Consider the following 24,161-nt stretch of genomic DNA (forward strand, 5'->3'; position numbering starts at 1 on the left):
TGCTTTGTTGTCTTTCTTAAAATGATTTATTTAGTCTCTCTGCTTATTTTTAGACAGTTTTTTGTGCTGCTGAGTAATGTGGAAATACATAGTGTGATTTTGTTTTATCCAAGCAGTGCTTGAAAATAATAAGTAGGAAAATACTCACATCAACCTGTTTCCCATTGGCATTTAATAAAAAGGCCATTGCTTCCATTTGGGGGAATCTTAGAAGATCATAATCTTAAGTATGCATTTCTTGCTCCTAATCGCAATTCTCTCCCGGATTCCATGTTATTTTAGACAAGTGTATGAGAAGCTGTAGTTATTGTGCTGCTTCTTAGTTCCTGTTTGAACTTGTTACCTCACCCACAGGCTAATGGTGGGAATAGTTGTGATGATACATGTACAGCAACAAGGCTGGAACAGACACATTCTTACCAAGCGGGGTGCAGTGCGGTAACCTTGCAATTAATGGTAAACAGCATGTGGGATTTCTGGGCTGGGGCCTTGAACGGATCTTTATGCAGTCTTGGGGAGTGAGCAGTAGCACGTTGCTTCAGCTGGGCTTCGCTCGGGTCCCATTTCTTGACATCTTCCCCTGCAAAAAATGTGTTTCTCGCATTTTGCTTTACTTGCCAACCCATGGGTCATACACCGTCCTGAGGTGGAGATTGGTGTAATAGTGAAGGTGGCGAGATGTGACTGTAAATGTAGTTTTGCAGGCTACTTTTCTCTTATAACCTTGGTGAAATATTTTAGTTAGAAATAACCACCTTATATCAGCAGTTAGCTTGCAGTTACGCTGGAGTGGAGCAGAGAGCTGTTGTGAAGGGAAGTCCTTTGATGCTTTTACCTTGAACCTCTTTGCTTTTGGCTCTTCATCAGTACCCGAAACTAGTTACAAAGATGAAGGAAAAAAAATAATCTGAAGGACGAAGAAGCCATGACTGACAAACATAACTGGTTTTTTTGAGAAAAGTTCAAGAACTACAGTATGTGTGCACAGAGAGTTCAGGGTCCTTGAACATCTTTTCTTTTTTTTTTAATCTTCTCTTGTTTCTGGTTCTTCTACCGCGATTGAAGTCAAGTCAATGTATCTAAGGTTTAGAAGAATAAAGTTTAAAATTCCTAGGTTAGGAGGTAATTTTGGGCATGCAGAGGCGGCTAGCAGAAATGAGAGAATGGAGTTGATTTTAGGCACGTACCAAACTTGTAGTATGCGGAAGAATCTAAGATGGCATTGAAAATGGCTTGCTATTTAAAATGGTCTTTGAGAGTGGTTTTAAAATCACTGTAATCTTTGTTAGACATTAATTTTATAGGTAATATGTACATGCATTTGATACACGTAACAAAAATAAATCTTTAAAAATCTGTAATATTTTCTGTAACTCCAGATGGCTGGGTCAGGTAGAGGAAGAGGACGTGCTGCGTTTACCTTCAACATTGAGGCTATTGGCTTTACTAAAGGTGCAGCTTTGCCTGATGTCATGTGTCAGCCTCCACCGCCATTTCCTGTAAGTACAGCAAGTGTCTTAGAGCACACCCTCTGCCTTCAGGTAAAGTGTATTCAGTGTCGTGTTTGGATAACGTAATGAAATATACGAACAACCCTAAGGACTTTAGGTCAGTTTTGAAGTATTTTGTGTAAATCATTGTGTTTCTCATTATTACTTCCTGTCCCTTTGCGAACTGTTGTATTGCATATTTAACTAGATTGCTGGCAAGACGTTGGTTCGTTAAAGTCCTCATAATGATATGGTTTTCTGGACTTTACAGTAACGGAAACACTGGATAACTGAATTTGTTTGAAATGAAGTTACATTAGTCTTTGAAGATGATTTGCTGATTTTAGAAATTTACTGTTGATGCAAACATAAAAGATTTTGGATGATTATCTTGTACCTCAGTAGCCAGAATTTGAAAATAGTTGAAAGATATTTTATGTAACTAAGGAAACTGAGATTTGGCATTTGGGATGCATTTGAAAATTAAAGGGGAAGAAAGAGCATTTTCTGACTCAGTTTGCTGTGCAGGGAAGCCTGGACAATTTGGAGGCTGATAAATAGTCTTAACAATGTTACAGCTTTATATAAGGGAACTTCCCAGTTATGTCAGGATTTGGTCAAGGTTCATGAAATTTTTGTCAATCATCTCACATGTTACGATACAGAACTTGCAAGTTTGGCATATAATTGGTGCTATGCTGTGATTTCTCTGAAAACCCAAAGTTTTGACTGACTGAACCAGATGTTACAGATCCTCTTAGTCCACCTCTACAATGAAGTTGTGTGATTTCATTGATACTAACACATCTGTAACTGTTCCTAGTGTGAATGTTGCAGTCTGCTTGGTAGCACAAGGAAACTGAATTCTCTGTGAACTACAGCTTCTGCAGTTACAGTCAGCAGTGGATCAGCCTTGCAGGAGAATGTCTAGCCCCCGTATATCTAATGTATACCATGGAGAAGTTAAAGGTGCTTTCTTCCTTCTGTGAACAAAGTTTCAGAACTAAGTTAAACTTGTCAGGGGAAATCTAGTGTCATTCAAAAAAATCAAAGTTAACCCAGTGGCATAACTAGGATCGATAAACATTTCTAGAGTTGGATTTAATGATTGGGCAGTGACCAAAAGTATATTACAGCGCTTGACCGACTTACACTGAAATTATTTTCAGCAGTGAATTGTTGCTATTACACATTTCTAATAGCCACTTTTTGAGTTCTTACGAATTTCTTGTAAACGCAAGTAGAAACCCAATTAAGGAGCGTCAGGTTACCATCAGCAATATTAGTGATTTAAAATGTTGATCAGCTAGCAAATCCAGCTGGAAGCAGTGAACTCCTTTCATGATCCAGCTCTGGGACTTGTGATAGCCCTTTCTGCTTTGCAACGTACCACTCAGGTATTGATTGTGCACCATCTGTCGTGTGAGAGAAACAACATCCATTCTGTAATTCTGTATCTGCTGTAGTTTTCTGTATATTTTTAAAACTGTTTTCGCTTATTTATCTTTCCCAATTTCAAGATTGATAGTTAAAAAAAAAAAAACCAAACCCAAAAATGCAAACCTTAACAATTCATTTAAATTCAGTTGTCAGAAACTGAACTGTGTGAGGGCCTGTGTGCCACCTGGTTCTATGGCAACACAACCTGTGCCTGGAACAATAGTCATGGAAAGCATGTCCGTGTTATTCAGAGTAACCATACTTAATGTAGTTAAAACGCTGTTTCAGAAGAAGTTAAGGCCAGCACTACTCGGACTGAAGAGAGAAGCAATGGTTTCTGAGTAAGTTAGGCTGGTGTGAAAAACTGCTTTTGGCAATTAAGGACTTAACATGACTATGAATGACTATTTCACAGTTTTAATACTTTTTTTTTTCTTGATTTCTTGATATATTTTTGCAGAAAGATATAGTGAAGTCATAAAAGGTTTAAGTTTAGTTGTAAACATAGTTATGCATGTCAGAATGCAATAAAGTATACTTGCAAAGTAGCATAATGCATAGTTTTGATGGATATTAAGACCTTATAAATAATGAACATAATTTGTACAGAGTACAGACAATAAGCCAGTGCCTCTGAAAACAGGAGAAGATGAAGATTACATGTTGGCCTTAAAACAAGATCTTAGAGGAACTATGAAAAAAATGCCATATTTTTTGGCAGTAGAAGAAGATCGTGAAGGTTTGTTTGTGTGCTTTTTATTTTTATTTATATCTCCAGTAGTTACTACTCCATGATGGATGATGTAGTGAAATGCATGTGTTGAAGATGTATTTTGTACTGATAATGCGGAATAAAAGTTGTCAGCTTAAGATAGTCGGGAATTTTTCTGCTTTTACACTTACTGAAGTTGTAGGTCACACCTACAAGTGCTATAAGTGGAAAGCAGCTACTGTGTGAAAAAGAGAGGTATGAAACATCTATTCCATTTGATATCCAGTAAGAAACATTTAGACCAACTATATGCAGTCTTTTCAATTATATGCTAACCAATACAAGTGAAATAATAGGCATTTCTACATGTTTAAAATACCCTAAAAATTTTGCATTGGAGCCAAGAAATCTGTAGTAAATACCAGTGCTGAAATTCAGATTCCATTTTAATTGCGTAAAGACATGCTTAAAATAATCAATGTTATGTTTAATAGCTGGACATTCTACAAGGTACTAATTTTTTTTCCCTAAGTCCATTCAGGAAAGATTGGTAAGTATTACTGGCAAGTCACCTTAAATATGAAGATTGAGGTGAGGATAAGGGATGTACTGATGTTTGCATCAGAAGCAGAGCTGGATTAGAAGCCACAGCTTGATCTTACTCTATTTGACCTAAGAATGTCTTTTGCTTATATGTGATTAAAAATTAACTGCCATGTTATTGTTTGATAACAATAAGTGCTCTGCTATACTTGACATCCAGTCATACATCATTATACTGTTAAAATCTGAGCTGCCTGGTCAGAAAACTGAGCTAGTGGGAAAGAAGGAAAGGGCAGCAGGGTAGGACAACTTCAATGTCTGTTCACCTTGCTGGGGGGGTATTTTAAATCTAGCAAGGAGGTTATTACTGTGAGGAGTGCTTCTTTTCCTTAGTGATTTTTGCCTAGTTCCATCATCTTCCTGAGTGCTTGTTTTGAATAGTATAAATGATAAGTGCTGTTACAGGAAAATAGGAGATTCAACATCTTAGGAAATGCTGCGTATGTCAAGTCCCTAGGCCCAGTCAGTGCAATACGCAGTTGCTAAAAAGCTTTATAAAAATGTTTAAGAAATCTGAAGTGGCCAAACGCTGGATAATCTTTTCCTTGCTATCTTGTGCTGATTTTGAATAATGAGAGCTGACTTGAACTCTAAAACGTGAGGTTTAATTTCCACCCAAAAACCGTCAGAATATTTTCTGACTGAATATTCATGATGTAGATATGACACAGGTACATAGTCCAATGCCCTCTGAATTTTTGGTAATTTTTGTTCATGGTGTAGTGGTGAATTCTAAAGGTTTTTGAGACTGCGTGCATTTTTTTTTTTTTTTTACTAGGCTTTGAATGTAACACTGATTAACACACCTTATTGATTGTCCACTTGTTCTTGTACTAAAGCACTGTTTAAAACGGAGCAGCACTCTGCAGTATGAGCAGTGAACATGCTGCCGACCAGACGTTGTGGCTCACAAAAGGCAGAATATTTCCTCTGACCTGCAGCTGGAGCCCAGCAGTCACCGGGACACAGCAGGCAGCTGTAGTGCAGTACACGCTGACGGCCCTGGGTGGACCCTGACGGTGCAGCCAGGTAAAACCTTGGTTATGAGGCAAGGAGGACAGATCTGATCTTCATTTCTAGATCCCTTTATGATGGGGAAGCATTCCAAATTACTCTTTTGTCACATCTCCTCTTTCATCTTCTGAGTAAACAAATTTCAATCTCTTTGGATTTTCATCTCACCAGAGGCTTGCCATGCTCTTGATCTTTGTCAGGCTTGAAGTTTGCTATTTCCTTTTGAGGCACAAAAAAGGAAACTGCTGTGTCTGAGCGCCCGTCAGGGTTATTTCCAAGGAACCAGCCACTGTAGGAGAACATATTATCTCTCTTTTCCAACTTTGGCTCACGTGATCATTCTTACTCTTCACCTCAAATTCGTCTTTGCTTCTGCAGCCTTCTTTTTGAGGTGGAGTTATCTCTCTCTGTTGCTGAGTGTGCTCCTTAATCGAACTGCCAGCTTCGAAGACTGTTTTTCTACAAAAACTGGCAGTTGCAGGGAAAGCAGGTAGACAGCCACTTGATAGACTCAAATAATGCTTCAGATGATCTCATTGTCTGCCCAAGGGTAAGTTGGAAAGTTGAGGTAACTTTTTACTGAACCTTTAGTTGTACAAAAATGCCTTATCTGTGAGGTGGGGTATCATTACATCAGTGGTGGTCTGCAGATTAAAAAGCTTGCTTCAGTCTCAGTCACAGTATGCAGTTGTGTGTGGGACTGCATTATGTGGCAGAAGTAGCTTAGCTTTAAGAAAATCACTTTCCTCCCCCAAAGGTAGGTTATTTTTAACCGATCTTTTCTGATACCTGTTCTACAGCCCTTTCCTCCCCTGTATTTCATCAAAACATCTGGTAGGAATAAGAGAGAGGCAGGAGGGGGACAGTGGGCACGAACTTCTTAAATTGGCTTTGCTACAAAAATGGATTGTTTTAAATCCTAAGCATAACATGTATGAGCCAACTGGTCCGTTAGAGTGTGAGAAGGGAAACATTTTAATTGGTTAGGACATGGCTATCTGTCTTTCTTTCATTACTCGGGTAGTAAACGAAAGCCACGTCTAATACTACCTGGCATTTTTGATACGTTAGTATGCCATATAGTATAGATTTTCATCATTCATTTCAGCACTCATTTTAAGTGAGTAGCAGGCTAATTCTGTAATAAGTTCTCTACTTCCCTCTCTTCGTAAGCTATGAATCATTCATATGGTTCCTATAGGTATATCTGCTATGACTGGGTGACTGTCACCTTGGCAGTGGCTTGGAATTAATTCATTAGATGTGAGTAGCGAGAGTCAGTCAGACATACCTTTTTACTGATGGCATCAGCAATTAGTTCTTCACTGAAGAGCCTCGAGCTGAAGTCAAAACTACTAGTTTCTTTCCCTCTCTCTGCTGACAGTTTCCTGTAGCGTATGTGAAGGCCACCTACATTAAATGCCCCTTGAGACACTGTCATTTTAAATGCAAGCTCTGTTCCACAGTTTTAAGTAAGTCTTCTGCTTGCCCTCAGCATAACTAAGTGTAAAATGGAGCTTCGTTTCTGACGTCTTCCTTTTCCCTTCCTTTTCTCTGGTGAGTATGTTAGAAGTCTTTGACTGTAAAGGTCACAGTCTGTCTTTGTTAAAATTTTTTGTACAATACCCACAAAAATTATCCCTGTTTGGGTAATGAGTTATTACTGCAACCAGAGTCGGTAATTTTGCATTAAGTGGATTTTGCAGTTGGGCATGGTAATTTGGTAAGAAAAAATGGGACTGTTTTAAAAATACTTAAGTTTTGATATTGCTTTTGTCATTAGAGATTGTACAAGGCATTTTTTTTGCAGTAGTATAAATGTATGTACTTACACTGTATAACTACTGTATTATTTATAGTGAATTTCTGTGTTCTTGTGCCTGGAAAGAGGTTAAATGGACTAAAATATGTTGCTGCAGTTTAGGACACATCTCTGTTATGCTGCAAAGCTTTGCCATTGCAGAAATACTTAAAAGTCTTGGGAGTTGGTCATTATCAGTCTGAGAGGCAGCCTTCTGAGTCCTGGGAGTTCTGCATACTCTTTATGATTAGCACAGTGGTGATAAATGTCACTGACTGGTTTTGTAGCAAAGGTTTGATTGTGAAACTGTTGAAGAGTAGAAGGGTTAGCGTTCATTTGCTGTTTCAACCTGGTTTCCCTGACTATATTTGCATTTTATGCTTTCATGCTTTCCAAGGATAGAAGCATACATTGTAATAATTTTGGAGGGGGTTTTTTTTGGGGGGAGAGAGGGGAGTGTTTTGATTGAAAGGCGATACCCCAAAAATGCAAAGCAATATTCGTGTGTTTTGCCTTTTTTGGGGGGGATATAAAATCCAGGTCTTGCTAGTACTTAGAAAATGATTAGTCCTGGGGAATTATCATGAGAACTGCTCAAAGTACTGATGTTAAACTGTTTTTTAAGCGTTTGACAACAGCACAAGAGAGTGCTTAATGTGGGATTAAAAAAATACACTGTATGTTTAGTTACAGGAAAATATTCAATAACTCTTTGTATCCTTCTCTATAGCAATTGAGAGGTACAGCAAAAAGTACCAGGACAGTGAAAAGGAGCACGCGACATGGACCCCAGGTAGTATCTGAGATTATCAAAGGCTAATTCTTTATTAGCCTGTGAAATGTTCTACTCTTTTAAATGTTTGAGTCATTATTTTTCAAGCAATAAGAAAGTATGCAAATCCTTACCAAGTCATGTATTCCTTGTGGAGGGTTATGCCCTTTGCATGTTTTCAGATCAAGGGGAAGTATTGTTTTGTTAAAAAAAAAAAAGTAAAAAAAAATCTAATTTTATTTATTTACTCAGTTGAAACAACTGATTTGCAGCACAAATGCAATCTTTAGCTCTCACTCTAGCTTTCCTTCTACCTTACTTGCCATGCAGATACCAGTTTTCAACTGGGAGCAAACATTGATGTTACTAAAAATAACCCAATGTGATGCCTCAGTCACAGTTAGCTGGGTTTCATAACATTAAACTTCCACAGCCATATCTGTATAGCTCACTACTGCAAACTTAATTAAAGAATGTAAATTGAAGGGCATCTGAGCCACAGGAAGGGCTGAACTTTGTCTCTTTGGGGCAGATGCCAGTTGTCATTAAGTGGGTGAAATGCCAGTCCTCACTCTAGTTCCTCAAGTTAAAGTACAGCTAGAATTCCGTAAAACTGTTGTGTGCTAAAACAGTTAGGTATGCATGTAAATAGGATCAAGCAGAACAGGGGCCCCTACCTTTCCTTGGTGGGTGGCAGGGGGAGGATTACTGCTGTAAATCATCATTCATATATATTAAAGCTATTTTCTGTACAGATTGGAGAAGACTCCCAAGAGAGATGAAGCCAAAGAAAAAGACCAGAAAAGGTATATTATATATTTTTAAGAAGCATTTAGTACACACTAGTTGAGTGATAAAAGACATACTGGAGCTGAATTGGGAAAAAAAATGGTAGGAATGTTAATTAGTCCAAATAATCAGGGCTTTTGGCAGATTTTTTCTAAATAATTTACTAGTCTGCCTGTCTTGTGGTTTTTGCTTTGCTTCTGTAGGATGTTTTAACTTAACTGGAGCAGATGTATCTTCCTTTCCTGCCTTTCATACTGATGTACCATAATAACATATGAGATATGTAACAGGAAGATTAAAAAAAACCACAAAACTTTTTGTTTTGAAAGTTTGCATCTTTAGTCAACACTCACCCTTCTTCTATTCAACAAATAGCTGGCTGTTCAGATTTCCTTCATATTTTGGGTTTCTCGATTACCTTGTTTATGATTTGGTTGACTTTTGCAATTTTTAAGCCTTTTATATGTGATTTAATGTAGGTTATTTTCTATTTTCGCTGGGTTTACTTTTTTTGTTTATTTTCAGCTTTCTTCTGCAGAATTGTGAACCAGATCCTTCAACAGCAGTTGGAGCTGGTATTGGTTGTTCTTACAGGAAAAATATTTTTTATTACACAGCATCATATATGTGTTTGTTTTTCAAAGTGTTCTCTAGTATGCATGACTCTTATTTTAAGTTCTCTGTAGAAGTCTGTTGCTCTGTTGATATGAAATAACACTTGGCCTCCTGTATTTAGCTGTCTGTTAGATACAATTGTTTACTTTCTTGTTCTCTTTGTCCAAGTCCTTCATGTGTCATTTTTCAGTTCAAGGATAAAACAGAAAAAGAAAAGGCAGTGTGCAGTAGTCACGGAGACTGGCTCAGCTGGAAGCTTTGTTCCTTTTAAGAGCATCATTGAGAAGCATGGTAGTAAAGGTAGACTGCAAGACTCAACTGAAAATTAAATACTTACTTGCAAAATCTCTAAAGAAGAAACCAGTACATACCTACTTTTTTTTTTTTTAAAAAAAAGAAGACACTGCATTGGCTTTTGTAAGCTTGGATGCAATAATTAGCTCACCAAGATCCAATGAAATCATAAGTGCCGATTTATTTTTCCTTGATACAATAATGTTGTGATTATCGTAAAGAGAGAAGCACTGCTCACTGTGGGGTATTTTTCCTCTTTCTTTTGTGCCAGTTTCTCTATTTGCTCTTAAAAGTACATTTTCTTACATAGTTGTAATGGCAAAGATCAGCTGACCATCAGAATTTGATTGGATAAAAAAAGTAGGTTCCTCTAAAAGCAAAAATCATGTTGTTTTAGGTTTTTTGGGGAACCCTGATGATACAGAGGCCATACAAAAGTCATATGATTCAGGAGATTTGTAAACAGCTGATCAGTGACACATCAGCCCTTCTGGTACATACCCCTGTTGTATTTTGAGGATAGCCATCTTAGATGACACTTTATAACTGAGTGGAACAAAGCTGAGGGAGTCAAGAGAATCTGCACTGAAATTCAAACAGGCTTCCTACCATTCTACCTTTGTAGCTTTCAGGAGTGGTTTTGGGATCACTACACAGTTACATGTAAAGGGATGGCTTCAGTTTTACACACCTCTCCCTTCCCCTTTCTGGTTTTCCTGAGTGTTTTCACCTGCCTTCTAAGGGACAAAACTTTGGGTAGAATTCCACATCTCTCCCACGCTTACCCTGGGCTGTGGACCACAGTATCCTAGATACCAGCAGTGCCTGCCAAAAAAAACCAAACCAAACCAAAAAAACCCCAAAATGTTGACGGGGTTCAGCTCTTGTAGGCCAGCTATATGGAGATGTATATAGCAATCAGATGTATGCATTTAAGCCCGAGTACTGCAGGAACAGGTATTTGGAAAGATTAGATTGTATTCCATTGCACCACTAAGCTGCATGGATGTAAGGAGCTATTTTGCTAGAAGTTCTACTGATGATGGGTCAGTGTCTCCAATATTATAAGCTACAGAGATGCCCAGCATTTAAGGAAAGATCTTGCATGCCTGTTTTCATTTCCAGGCTGTTTGTTCTGTAGGCATTATCTCTAAAAGCCTGCAGGGGGTTGCGCAGAGATGGTAATTTTGAATCGCACTTCCCACTTGTTTTCCTTAAAAGCCTACTTCATTCTGGATGTGTTTGCTTTGACGCTGTTCATATGTTATTACAGAGCAGCTTGACATCCCTCAGCTCCGTGCAGTGCTTTTGTCACATAATCCCTTCCTAGGCAAAACACTGAAATCAGCTGAATGTTATTTGTGACAAATGCTTTTGACAAAATACAGGTGGCTTCTTAGCAGCTCTTAGTGTTCTGCTTCCATAAGTATTAGGCCAGATAAAATACATAACTGCATTACGTTACTATCTGCTCCAGAAAGGCTATCCCCTCCATCAGTGCATACTTTTTTCTTTCTGATACCACTTAGTGCAGCCTAGCATAAAAAACGTGCACGTTACGTAAGCTAGCTTGTCTGAAGGTACCTTGTCCTTCAGACGCCGTGTAGCTACACCAATATGGCACTTCACACAGGCACTTTTGCCCTGCTGAGAAGAGCTTATCTGTGGTAGGTACAGCCCAGTGTTCTAAGTTTTATGTGATCGTGCTACATACAGCAGAGGAGCTGAAAGACAGGTACATTGTGGAAATGGGACGTCTCACAGAGCTCTCTAAATGCTGTAATGTCTCTCAGTCCGGAGCTCTTTGTCTCTCCTCATCTACTGGTCAAACTGCACTCCTGGAATTGGGGCAGCTATTCCCTTAGTTCAGGGTGCTGCAATTCGGGTAGCTCCAACCTGGGTATATCGAATGCTATTTTTGACCTTTGCTCCACCATTTAGTTAAGTGGCATAATGAGGTTGGATTGTAGGGAGTAACTTGATAGAAGATGGTGTTCATGAATCAAGGGACTAGGTGAAAATACTCACTGTGGACTCATTAGATCAGAGCCAACTGTGGTCCAGAAGCCATTTAGCTGCAGTAACCTTGCCTGCTGTGTTGGAGCTAATAAACTTTGCTGTCTGCCTTTTTCATCTATCTATCTGAAACACCCAGCTGTCATTAACATGTTGCATAAAATAATAACATTAGTAAGTTTTTATCTTTTCAAGATGATGAAAAATAACAATTGAGATTCTGTTCTAGTTTCTTAACATATTGTGAGTATGCAGGTGAAAAGTATTTTGTGAAGCTGAATGTCATACTTTGGCCAAACCTTTGGTCAATTATCTGTTCAAAGTAAATTTCAGGCTGGCCCTGTAAGCATCATTTACATAAATTGGGCATTTACACCTCCATGAATGATATAGCTCAAAGACTAAGGTAATTTGAATACAGTTGGTATGGGATTCCCATGACATTCTCAAGATGCAAGCTCTTAAGAGCAAGTAAGACGAGAATTTGTCTTCTTCCACATTAAAAAAATAATTGTGATGTATTTTATTTCAGCAGGTGGAAAACCAAAAAAGGCAAAGAGCTCTGCACCTAAAAGTAGTCTGGATGTGTTGAAAAAAATTGAGGTAAGATGTACATACTCTTTCTAAATTGTAGAATAGAAATTGCTGATGGAAAATGAAGCCTTTAGTATGTTTTTTGGTACAAATGGAATAACCAGAGCAGCCTTTTTCTGGCCTTGTCTTGTTACTCTGACAGATGACGGTTCTGCAGTGTGGTAGCACAAGGGAGAGGATACCGATAGAGCCTGTCTGTGGAGAAACTATTTTCTTTGCTCGTGTTTGAACACGACGACCAGTTGTTCTTCGCTGGGTAGAGATGTTGCCTAATTGTGAACAGCAGAGCTACTACTAGAGCTTTTTGAAAGGAATTGGTGCCAGAGCTTTTAAATCTATTGCTGTTTTGCCAGTCTACTGATGTTGGAAATTAAATGATTTAGTAAGTTGAGAGGGAAGAAGCATACAGAAAGAGAAACTCGAGAGGAAAGTGACCTTGGTTTTGGAGACGACTACCCACTATGTGGGAGTGGGAAGCTTAAAGGTGAAACAGCCTTGTATTTTTTGTCTTGGTGATCCATCAGTTGTTTGGTGCATATATGTTAGTATATACAGTATGTGGTATGGTTTTATCAAGTATGGCATGGCTTTCTACTGTCAATTATTCTAACAGTGGATGGTAAAGGGAAATCATCATCTCAATTTATTACGCAAGACATACATTTTTAGACTTCCAAGTCCGATGGCTAATGCGTGATCAAGTAAGTCTTTAGGCGCTTTACATCATGTTGTTTTAAATATTGACAAAAAACATTGGCACAACATTGTTGTGCTAATTGTCATGCTGTTAACTGCAGTGTAACATTTGGGTAGTGTGAAGGATATGCTGTTGCTGTAACATGGGATTACCTTGTAAAGGAGATTACCTTGTGACAGGAGTTGGAGAAGAAGGATGATGAAGAAGAAAAATCTGAAGATGAGAAAGACAAAACAAAAGACAAAGAAGGTGAAGATGATGAAGAAGCAGAAGAACCAGAGGAATACGATGAAGAGGAGCATGAAGAGGTAAAATGCTAGTTTTCCTATTTACATAAAGTCCGATCTTTGCCTGTCAGCCAAAGAAATGTCCCTAGCTTCTCTTGACACTGAGGGAGAGTTGTAGTGAGAGGCATTACTACATTAATTTTCTTTGTTGCACTACATTGTCTTGTAGTTAATTTAAGTGGGTGTTTTAGATTTGTTACTCCCAAAAAGCTCTGAAAAAAAGATCTTGCAAGCAGTAACATGTCCTGCCACGATCAATACATGCAATTACTCATTTTCATCATTAAAATGGGGCACAAAATTTACATGAAAAACTAATGCCTCTTCTTTCATAGATATCAGAACTTCATTACATTATTTTCCTTTTTCTTTCCCAAGAAATAAGGAAAGAAAAAACTCCTATTACTGTTTCAAAGCATGGGTGCTCAAGTGCAGTTCAAAGCATTTTTCATAAATTTTCTCCCCCACAGATACAGCGATAGATTTTTTCCCTTTTGTTTAGGAGAATGACTACATTTCTTCGTATTTTGAAGATGGAGATGACTTTGGTGCTGGCAGTGACGACAATATGGATGAAGCAACATATTAGCTATTGTTGCTAGCTGGTACATTGCTCAAGCCTTACACTGTTTGAAGTAGAATTCTGGAGGTAGGCTGAGTATCAACAGAACTAATGCTTTAGCTCTGTTGGTTTTAAGTATACTCTAAAAAAACACGTTGGACAATTCTTTTTGACTGTACTATGCTGTAAAACAGGATATGGGATCCTTTGTTTTGTTCTTTTGCCAAATGTTTTGCAGACATGCGCCTTTTTAAGGTTCTTTGGAATGCCTACTGATGGAATAAGCTATATGCCGTTGTATTGCCTCTGCACAGAAAAAGAATGTATGCATTTTAATCAAAATTGTGCCTAAGCATTTGCACTAGTCAGTTCTATGCTTTAGCAGTCAAATCTTGAAAAGAATAGTGAAATTCTTGATGACTGCAGCAAAATAGACATATGGCCTTTATGGACATAAGCTGCTTGTATTTGGCAGCTGACTTCTCTGAAGGAATTTATGTAACTTCTGAATTCAGGTGACTGGAAATAATTGTCCACTAAGCACTTTAATATAAACTGACTTGAAAGGACCTTAGTAATATGGACAAACAACAGTGAGAGAATTTTGAAGAGCTATTATTCTAGTTAAAAGAACTTACTATTTTTAGTATTTTGGCAACAAGGGACTGTAATATTTAACAATGCATTACATTACCTTTATGAATCCGTATAAGTAAAAATTAAGGGTAATTTCATTTAGAAAGAATATATGGCAGAATTTAAGACTAAGAAATTACAGAATCCCAGTTTTCACCAGTGGCACACAGATTCGTGAGGAGAGTTTCAGTCCTTTGCCTGTTTCTCTGCCTCTTGAGGTGATACTAACTTTCCTACCTCACAGAGCTGTTAAGTGAGATGGCAGATGATAGCTATCCATTTAATTGTTGATGCATTTATTTACTTTCCTACAGAACAAACAAGACAGAAACTTAACAGACAGCAAATCAATACAAACAAAACCCCCAACTGTAGGAAAAGAATGCCATGAAGTGTTTTGATGCATCAGGTTTTAATTAGGAAAACAAGACAAGAATGCTGAGAATAGCAAACCAGAATGTTTGGAAACATTCATTTTATTCAAGAACCAACAGCTGAAGTGTAGAAAACTTATTCCTGAGATTAAGAAACTTGAAGAAATGACAGAGCACTCTCTGTGTCCTGTTGTCCTTTGATGATACAAAATATTAATGATCAGTGTTACCATATTACTATTAATCAGGGGTTTTTTATTTTCTTTTTTAAAACATTCTGTTCCTGATAACTAGTGCTGTTATCAGGTCTAATGAAAGAACAGTTTTAAAACAAAACCAATTCTTCTATCCGCAGAGGAAAGTACAGGAGTCTTCCTTGCAAGTTTGGCGTTTTGTCAAGCAGTACTTTACTTTGCTGCTGACTGGAAAACAGTACTGCATTGTTCTATGAACTTCTGTATGCAATAAGAATTTGTTCCGTAAGGTGTAGCTTTCAAGTGTTCTGATAAAATTCGTATCAGATGTAAAGGAAATGGAACTAAAATGCTATGCAGGTCACACCTCAGAGATATACCAATTTCATTTTGAAGTGTTTGTAGCTAGAAAATAATGTTTAATAAACATTCTGCTGCATTGCATAGGAAATGTGTTCTGTCTGATCATTTTCTTTTAACATCACGCATGCCAGCAGTTGTTTCTTGAACAGGTGTGCCTGTTTCTTGCATGCGATATACAAAAGTAAGATGTTGTAAGCAAGGTAAGCATGTTGAAGATTAAATTTGCTTGCCTCAAGTATAACTAGTATTATCTTCTAGTAGCTGTTTCCCCCATGCAAGGTAAACGAGACTCCTTGCCTCCCACACAAGGAACACAAATAGATGGCTTTTGCCCAAGACAGAACTAGAAAATTAACACTGGACAAGGATTACTTCCCGAGTTACAATTTTGTCGCAAGTTGTGGCTTGCCTGAACAGGTACAATACCTTATTTTGTAGCAGACATGAATTCTTGGGGACTGATGACTTTCTGCATTCACCATACTGCTAATTGGAGACAGCTGCCTCCCTGTTGTACTGTTGAGAAATACTACCCTGGCAGAAAGCAGGACTTTTTGAGACCTTTAGAAGGTGAACTATGGTCACCTCTGTCCTCAGAGGGAACCGTAGAGTCTTGGGATGGACCCTCTAGGACTAGTTTTAACAATGGCAAATAAGGCCAACACTTATGAACACACTGAGTTCTGCAATGATACAGCTCTGTGCTAAGGCACTTCTGAAATGAAACGAGATCGTGCTGTTCCAGAGGTGTAACACTTGCAGCTGTTTTCATAAGCTGATTTTCCAACTGCTTAGAATGTATTGCAAGACTGTAAGGCTGATAAAACTTAGACCGTTCTTTGAGCCTCAGCAGACTTCAGGTTTGGACAGGCATGTACTCAAATCCTATCTTAATAGCACGGCAGAAGAACATTCCTACTTCATGCTAAAAGGCACTGCTTTCAGTGTGTAGGGAGATTGCCATCTAAGAACTTCACTGATCCCTACCTTAATTTTTCATGCCTATTTCTTAATTTCACAGAACTAACAAGTTCTCCGAACTTCACGCAGAAAAGTTCCAAGTTCTACAAGGCATGCACAGGATAAACCGTTAAGGCTCCAGTTATGGTATGCTAGCTATGAATGCTATATGCAGCTACTGCCAACAAAATACTTGTTGGCCAAGAATTTTTATTTTAGATTATGCATAAAAACTAGCCAAAACAAATACAAGTAGCAGCCTCCTGTAATAAAACATGCAGAGTACATAGAGCTAAGAATACATTATATGCACCACTTCTACAGTCTAAAATGAAATCTTTATTTTATGTCTAGTACTTACGTTCTTGTAAAAGCAGAGGAGCAGAAGTGTTTAAAATAAGACTTGTGTCCTCATTCAGGATTATTTTACAAAGTTGTATTTTCAGCCTTTATAAAATAGTTATACAAAGACTATTTGTGACAATGTACTCCAAAATATAGCAGATTTAAAGCATTTACATTTTACATGATCCAACAGTGCAATATGCACTTGAATTTAAAAGCAACTTTGTGATCAACAATGTGTTGTAATTAATCGAAAACATTATTTACCACTCAGTTGTTTTTTTGTGGGTTTTTTTTTTTTTAAAAAAAAAACAAGTCAGTTTCTAAAGGACTAACTGTAGAGATTTTAACTTAAATCAGATTCACGTTCCATACAGAGCAGTTACCCTGTTTATTCAGGGCTGACGTGATGATGCATTGCCAGGTGTGTTGTACTTTGGATAGAACAGTAAAGATCCCTGCCTCCTGCAGAAAGCCAAGCCAGCTGATGCTTGTAGATCACCTGTACCGGGAGTCCTACAGTCTTGGAAAGAGACCTCCCATATCTTCTGATAAAGTTAACTCTCTAAATTAAAAATACGCTATATGAAATATGCTACATAATAAAATAGTAACACCATGCTAGGGTCTTGGTTAGAGTATAATACAGTTCAATAAAACAGCTATCCCTTTGTGTTTCTCTAATGACTGCTTATCCTAAGGTAAATACAGGCCCGTCACACTTCACCCGGTGACAGTAGGCCACCGGCCTTCCAACACCATAAAAGCCCAAAGCCTGAGATACACCAGAGGACGATTCAGCTGTACCACCACAGGACGAAGAACAGCAGTTAACCACCAATCTCCCTACTCGTACATCAACAGGACAGAGAATGTCCTGACCAAGTCAAAACACAACTGAACTTCACTTCTATACCAACGGCAATTTAATACCTGTCAGTTCAGGTACATGCAGTAAGTTAGGCTTATGTTGCATCATCACAATAGCTAATTTCATGTTCTTTGACAATTTTGTAAGTATTAAAAATGTTGAGGTTTCAGAAACAGAATGAAGGGGAAAGAAGCAAACTAGCAAATAGGCATGCAGCAAAACCCTGACACATTACATACCACATTTCAGTCCTGCATAGAAAACATTTTTCTTAATGTGCCAAAGCTCTGTTGTCTGGACTAGGGCAAGTCACCATTTAAAGTTTTAGCCATAGAAGCTGTATCACATTAGCCACCATAAATTATTTTGCAATGCAATTTTTCGTACAGTCTTACCCAGAAATGGTACTTCAGTATTCACGCTTATATTATTAGCATATTCTTCTCATGGAAAGAACTACTATTTTAACAGACGTTTGAAAACAAGTGTTACGTGAAACATGAAGTTCATGCCTGTCTGCAGTCCCTCTTCTAGCGTGGAAACTACGAGTAGTCTCACGATCTCCACAGATACCACTTTAATCAAAGGGTTCAAGAGCCACAGGTCATAGTTCACAGATCCAAACGTACAGTATTTCCCTTTGAGCTTTGGACTGCTTCAGTTTCAGCATAATACATTAAAAGTTACCCAATTCATATTCATACACTTGGCAGTGAAGAATATTTGCCCCAAGAACAGACAGGGAGTGAGTCTTTACTTTAAAAATTTCAGTTGGTAAAGCACTTCGGAATACCTCCAATAGTCAGGAAACATCAGATTTTTTTTGCATACACCTTAGTCAAGACACTCAAAGGAAAGCTTTTAATAGTAGTTTAAAGTATAGTGATTATTTTTCCATTTCTCTCTTTATAAGCCCTATTCAAGTCAGTTGTCTTGGGCTTTGGTAACAGATGGTACTTTGAACAGGGCAATGGAAATCTTACACCACAAGGCAAATATAACAAAAAAGTTATAGGCAGCATCTCAGTTTTTATTTAAAAATATTCTGAATACACAAGTACCTCCTTTCTGTAGGAAGAGTCCAGGGGGTTTCTTGTTCGTCGTGTAGCGTTTTCAAGTAGGGAAAAAAAGAGGGGAAAAACAAGGTTGTTCATGAAACTCCAAGTGAAACATTCAAGAATAGAGTGGTCGATGAATACACTACTACATAAAGAACAAATGAGAAGCTGCAACTGGTCTATTCTGCTGCAATTTAAATTTCTTGCTAGCAGCCATTAAATCTCATTTGAAGTTTTCTAGGAGATTTCAGGAAAAAGTTAAGTGTTTTGAGGTTCACGGGCATATAACCATTAGCATACCCAGTACCCACATGACTGCTGTCTGAAGAATCAGTTGGTCCTGAACTGAGATTAACTGGAGTGGGGGGCAGGGGGGGGAATAAATCCATTAGCATAAAATAAAGACTACTGAAGCAGTCACAGCAAGGTGCCACACATCTGCAGTCCAGTCCAGTCAGTTTTCAGTAGGATACCACAGAAGGATGTGAAGTTTCAACAAGCTTCTCTCAACTGGACTGTGTTGAGGCACAGTATCACACACAGGGAAAACTCCTTATCCTACTGCCTATACTGAAAAGTACTAAAGAACGGTTGACCACAGGCACAAGATGTGAAGATTCCAGTTTAAGTGTTAGCTACTGCTTCTATAAAAGTCACTTTTAAAAAAGAATTTCATAGTGGCAATTAATTATGGAATGATTGGGTTTTAAAAAAAAATAATCTTGCTCTATAAGAAAGATAAAATTATGAGAACGCAGTTTTAACTGACGACTGTAAACCTGATATTAAAATGTCAAGTGTACTAAGCATTCTATAAATACTTCAAGATGTTTAAAAGTTAGATATCCCCAAATGCCCATTTTAGGGCTGTAAAACTTACAGTGAGATTCCTCATGTGTTAGTTCAAACTACATTTTTTCACCTCATCATTAATTAAAAAACATATGCCTATCAAAATAGAAAAAAGTGCAAAGCTTCAGAGACGATTTTAAACCTTAACTTATATCCCAATCTTGCATTAAAATCACCTGTCTCAGGCATATTCAGAGATTACATGACCCACAGAAATATCCTTGAACTGGAACACTGCCCAAAAAGGCAAAGTCACGCATCAGTACGCAGTTTCTCTGCTTTCCAGATGCATTTTGCGTTCTGTGGTTTCCCCTTTACCTAATGCTATGTTACGTGTCTATAGAAAACAGTTGCTGGGGGTCTTCTGTCATTAAGGCTGAATGTCTCCTTGGTTATCAACATTTATAATATTCACTGGATTTATCCCATTTTCTATTTGTTTCTGATGCGATGCTACTGTGACAAACAAATGAGAAGATTCCATTGTAGAATGGTGACTGACATCTGCTTTCACTAGAACTTCGTAATACAGGAGATAAAAAACAGGAGTCACTATGCCAATAATCAACATAATCACTACAGCTGTCCACCATCCTATACCCCAATCTGCTCCATAGTAAGGATCTTTGCACTCTTTAGTTTTACCATCAGTTTCAAAACAGATCTGTTGGGCTGCTAAGGCAGAAACAACTTCATTAAGATTCTCCCTCTTTGTATCATTACACTTCACTATTTCTTCTATATCTCGATCCACTTCTTTTAAGAAGTTGCCAGCAGTCTCATTAGCAGAGAACTTATCAGAAGGTGATGCTTCCTGTACTTCTGGGGAACAGTGAGCAGGCCGAAGGGCTGGTCTTCCTTTGGGAGAAACATGTGTTTCGGTCAATACACTGAACTTTTTCACTGGAATTTTGATAGACCTCAGGGCAAAAAAATCTTGATCATTGATAAGATTGTTAACTCTCTTGATATCTGCAACCTAAAAATAAAAACAACAGTTTAAATATCAAAGCCCCGTTGAATTGAAACTCTTTTAAGGGTTCTACATCCTTGAGAAATATAATTCTTCCCTAATGAAACAAATGCAGGGCGTTTTTGTTTTGTTTTTAAACTGATACCCATTTAAACAGTGTGAAGTGAGAAGAGGTCAAAGGCCAAATCTGAACAATGTTAAAGCAAGAACGTAATTACGAGGCAATACGCCTCCTCACTTCAGGTAAGATGACTGAAAGTCACTTCACGCGTGTATACATTCACTTAAGGTATATTCATCTATCAGTGGCAACTACCTCTGTGAAAGGAATGGGACTTCACCTCAGTGTTTCCAAATGAAGTAAATTCCTGTGAGTTCCTAATTAAATTTAAAACTTCTGAGTAAGGAATATTAAAGATTATGAGCTTCCAATTCACATAGCCACAGCTGTGGTTTGAATACTCTTTCTGCTTCTTGGGGCTAAGGCAAAAACCAAGCACAACTTAAAACTCTCATCTTCCCTCATCAAGTCAGCTCTCCCCTTTCCCTATTCTTGCTCAAAATGAATCTCATTTTGCGCTCAGTACGTTCAGATTTTAAGTCTAATGTGAAATACTCTGCAAGGATTTAACTGCCCTTGGAGAACGAGCGGCTTCATTCTGAGAGTAACTCCCTCCACATGGAAGGCACAGCCACAAACCTCACCACAATGAAGTACTTAAAAATCAGTACTTTTTTGCAACACCTGTTAGGCCCACAGGAATTGTGCCCCTTTTAAGATGCACAGTACCTGAGTTCAGACCCTTCCTGACATCTACCTCAGGAGAAGTTACAGACAGAAAACAAGGTAGCCAAGAGACCCTTGTTGCTGTGACTGCTCCACTTACAACACAGCTGTGGCCAGAAAAAGTATGTTAGGGCGATCAGCGCCGGCTGCCTGCACTAACCTTGTAACGTGAAAAAGTGTTTTGATTCCTGTGACAGAGTATTTGTTTGTGTACCACGCTGAATAAACCGCATGAGCATAAAAGACTGCCAACGCAGGATTTACCGCAGCGATTAGTGAATTTCCATGAATTTCCAAGAAAGAGAGCAACCCAGTTGCCTTCTATTTCTTAGCTGAGGCCTGATCTAGTAAGCCTGCTCAAAATACCTAATCGTGGTGGGTTCTGAAGCCAAGAATTAGTTAATGAGGCTAAGGTCTGTCATGTTTATGAAATAGTTACATCAAGACTGGTACCTCATGACAGGAGGCCCCTAATTCTGTTCCTGCCTGAAGAATTAGATGACAGCAAGACTTCTGTAAATACGGGTTTTGAATCTGACCTCTTGAAAACTACACAGCTCACAGTCAGTCCACCAAGATGCACAGCTGATTTCCTGTTAAAACCGGATACATGCAAAGGCCAACATCAACCAAGACAGAAGCCTCTGCCTTAATTAGCACCGGTCAGCCAAAAGTACTGGGTAGGAAGGACATTCACCAGACTAATTTAAGAACTCTTAGCTAGGAGAAACAGCGAGGTCTGAGCACCCGAAGGGAATGCCTGGGGCACGCGGGGAGAGAGCTTTCAACGATACAACGTGCTCATGCTGATAAATATTTAGGCAACTGAGCAAAATTTAAAAGAAAACTACAATGCTTTTTTTTTTCCCCCCCTTCCTCAGTGGAACGAAGGCTCCACAAAAACCCTGAAGATGGTTCAGCAATACCCTCCGCACAGTAACTCTGACAGCGAAGACGGTGCTCCTAAGAGTGCCCGCGTGTGACTGAGCACGGGTGTAACTTTCGCTGTACGCTCTGACAGACACTGCCACGAGCAAAGCCGTGCATTTGTTTCTCACCCTGACGCTAGCTTGAAGTGACAACGACTACGGAACTGCACCCCTGCGCTGCTCGCCGTCATTCTTCACTTCTGAAGAGCACGGCGTTGCCCACACGGACGTTACCCGCCGGGTCAGCCCAGCCGACCAAGCAGCTCGTAGGCAGAGCCCCGGCCCGCGCCCAGGCGCGCCTCACCCCGACAGCGCGGCGGCCCTCGGCTGGTGCCGCCGGCGGGAGGAGCAGGCGGCGGCGGTAAGCACCGGGGGACTTACCGAGCAGCAATACTGAAGTGCGATCGCGTTCAGAGTGTCCCCTTCCTGGATATCCTTCGTTAGCAGCACGATATCATCCAGCCTGTCCCTCGACGCGCTCCTCCGCACCTTCTCCCTGCCCCGCGGCCGCAGCTCCGACACCTCGCCCTCCTCCTCCGGCCCCTCGCTCTCCGCGCCCGCCGCGCTCACGAAGGGGTACAGGTGACCGCTGACGGGCGGCTGCGCTACGGCCGGCGGCTGCAGGCCACCGCCGGCGCCTCTGCCGGCCATTCTCCGCGGGCGGCTCTGTGGAACAGACCGCAGGCGTGGCGCCCTCCGCAGGGTATCCCCCTTCCCCGCCCAGCTCCCTCCCGGCGAGGCGACAGCCGGCCCCGCCGCCGAGGGGAGCGCCCGGCCCGGCCCGGCCCCGCCGCCCCGCTCCTCCCCGGCAGCGGCCCTACCTGCCTCCGCTCCTCATGGCGACCGCAATGGCGGCCGCCCCGCCACGTCCACAGGGCAACCCCGCCCCCCGCGCAGGCCGCGCGCACGCCCTTAAAGGGCCCGCGCGCCGCTGCGCTGCCAGCGAGGCGGGAAGCGGCCGCTGTGGGGCCGCCGGGACTCCCGCCTCGTCCCTGAGGGCGGGCGGCCGCGCCTGCCGAGGGGCCTCGCCGGGGCCCCTTCGGGTGCCATGGCGGGGGTTCCCCGACGTGGGGAGGCGTGCCTCGGTTGAGGGAGCCCTGTGGCCGAGCCGCTCGGCGCTGGAGGCCCAGGCGGCGTGCTCGGGGCCGGCGCTACCGGGCGGTGAAGCTCTCTCCCCCCCCGCCAGCGCTGAACCGCCCATGTCCGGCTGCGAAGGGGCGCCAAACGCGCTGCTCTCCTCGGCCCCGCGCGGGGCTGTGAGGGGACCCCCCCTCGGCGCCGGCCGGCCTCCGGCGGCGGGGCACGGGGCTGTCCCAGCCCGCCGCCGCCGCACAGATGCCCCGGAGGCCTTGAGTTGGGCCGAGGAGAGACCCGGGGGAGAGGCGGCGTGTGGAGAGCAGGTGGGCCTGCGGAGTCCCGCCGATAAACTTTGCTTCTTAACACATCATTCTTACCCTGTTTCTGGAGAAATGGAGGCTGCTCAGGTACAAAGCCGTCATGTATTTGGACCAGTAAGATAATTCTGTGAGCCCTTTTTGCTTGTAGCAGTTCGCAGCTTCTCTCCAAAGTTTGTGTACCTCTTAGTCCTGCCTGGCTCTTGCTGCATTGCTGCTTGCTCAGAAGCTGCCAGGCAGTTTCTTTTTATCCCTTCAGGCCTTTCCCCGCTCCTCAGGACTAGTACTGCAGAAATGCAGGTGTTTAGCCCATGCTGTTCTATTTTTTCATGAGCGAAACCACAAATTAAGCCCTGTGGATATTTCAGCTTTCCTTCCCTAACAGTCATCTTCACTAGCTGTTGCAGTTGCTGAGGCAATAGGCCATAATAGGAAGACTTCCTAGTCTAGCTAGTAACTGTAATCTATTGTGGGTTTCTTCTGACACGGCTTTAGAAGGAAGTTTTTTATTATAGCAGGAACAAGTGCAGTATTTCTTACAAAAGCTGACAGCTCTGAGGTTAGGCTGAATATGTTGGAACAAATGATTGCACTGTTGCTGAAGACAAATGTGGTTGGGAGTCTGGTTTCCCAACAGATTAAATCTAATCTTAAGAAAGTAATTTTAAAAAGAAAGTGATTTTGAATAAGGGTTTTTTTTGCCTTTTGTTTTTGAGCTTTGTTACCTGGTGTTTTCAGA

At 40.5% G+C, this 24,161-nt stretch overlaps 2 protein-coding genes across 2 annotated transcripts; one reads left to right on the plus strand and one right to left on the minus strand.

The window, feature by feature from the left end:
- The first annotated feature begins 1,379 nt into the window (after nt 1–1,379).
- On the plus strand, nt 1,380–13,745 carry POLR3G (RNA polymerase III subunit G). Its single transcript, XM_059834148.1, has 7 exons — nt 1,380–1,499; nt 3,540–3,669; nt 7,791–7,853; nt 8,588–8,638; nt 12,082–12,149; nt 13,017–13,145; nt 13,627–13,745. Exons 1-7 carry the CDS (start codon nt 1,380–1,382, stop codon nt 13,711–13,713), a joined length of 648 nt encoding a protein of 215 aa, XP_059690131.1. The 3' UTR covers nt 13,714–13,745.
- Nucleotides 13,746–17,174: 3,429 nt separating this feature from the next.
- LYSMD3 (LysM domain containing 3) lies at nt 17,175–22,679 on the minus strand. Its single transcript, XM_059833986.1, has 2 exons — nt 22,410–22,679; nt 17,175–20,318 (listed from the first exon to the last, which is right to left on the minus strand). Exons 1-2 carry the CDS (start codon nt 22,677–22,679, stop codon nt 19,710–19,712), a joined length of 879 nt encoding a protein of 292 aa, XP_059689969.1. The 3' UTR covers nt 17,175–19,709.
- Between the last annotated feature and the right edge of the window lie 1,482 nt (nt 22,680–24,161).

The sequence above is a fragment of the Gavia stellata genome, chromosome Z (genome assembly GCF_030936135.1).
Source record: "Gavia stellata isolate bGavSte3 chromosome Z, bGavSte3.hap2, whole genome shotgun sequence".
In the NCBI taxonomy this organism is placed as follows: domain Eukaryota; kingdom Metazoa; phylum Chordata; class Aves; order Gaviiformes; family Gaviidae; genus Gavia; species Gavia stellata.

What these genes read in the sequence shown, in the direction of transcription:
- POLR3G (XM_059834148.1), top strand. Translation starts at nt 1,380, where the DNA reads ATGGCTGGGTCAGGTAGAGGAAGAGGACGTGCTGCGTTTACCTTCAAC. An exon ending in AGCCTCCACCGCCATTTCCT is followed by an intron (nt 1,500 to 3,539) that starts GTAAGTACAGCA and finishes TAATTTGTACAG; the next exon opens with AGTACAGACAATAAGCCAGT. An exon ending in GCACGCGACATGGACCCCAG is followed by an intron (nt 7,854 to 8,587) that starts GTAGTATCTGAG and finishes TTTTCTGTACAG; the next exon opens with ATTGGAGAAGACTCCCAAGA.
- LYSMD3 (XM_059833986.1), bottom strand. Translation starts at nt 22,679, where the DNA reads ATGGCCGGCAGAGGCGCCGGCGGTGGCCTGCAGCCGCCGGCCGTAGCG. An exon ending in CACTTCAGTATTGCTGCTCG is followed by an intron (nt 20,319 to 22,409) that starts GTAAGTCCCCCG and finishes TTTTATTTTTAG; the next exon opens with GTTGCAGATATCAAGAGAGT.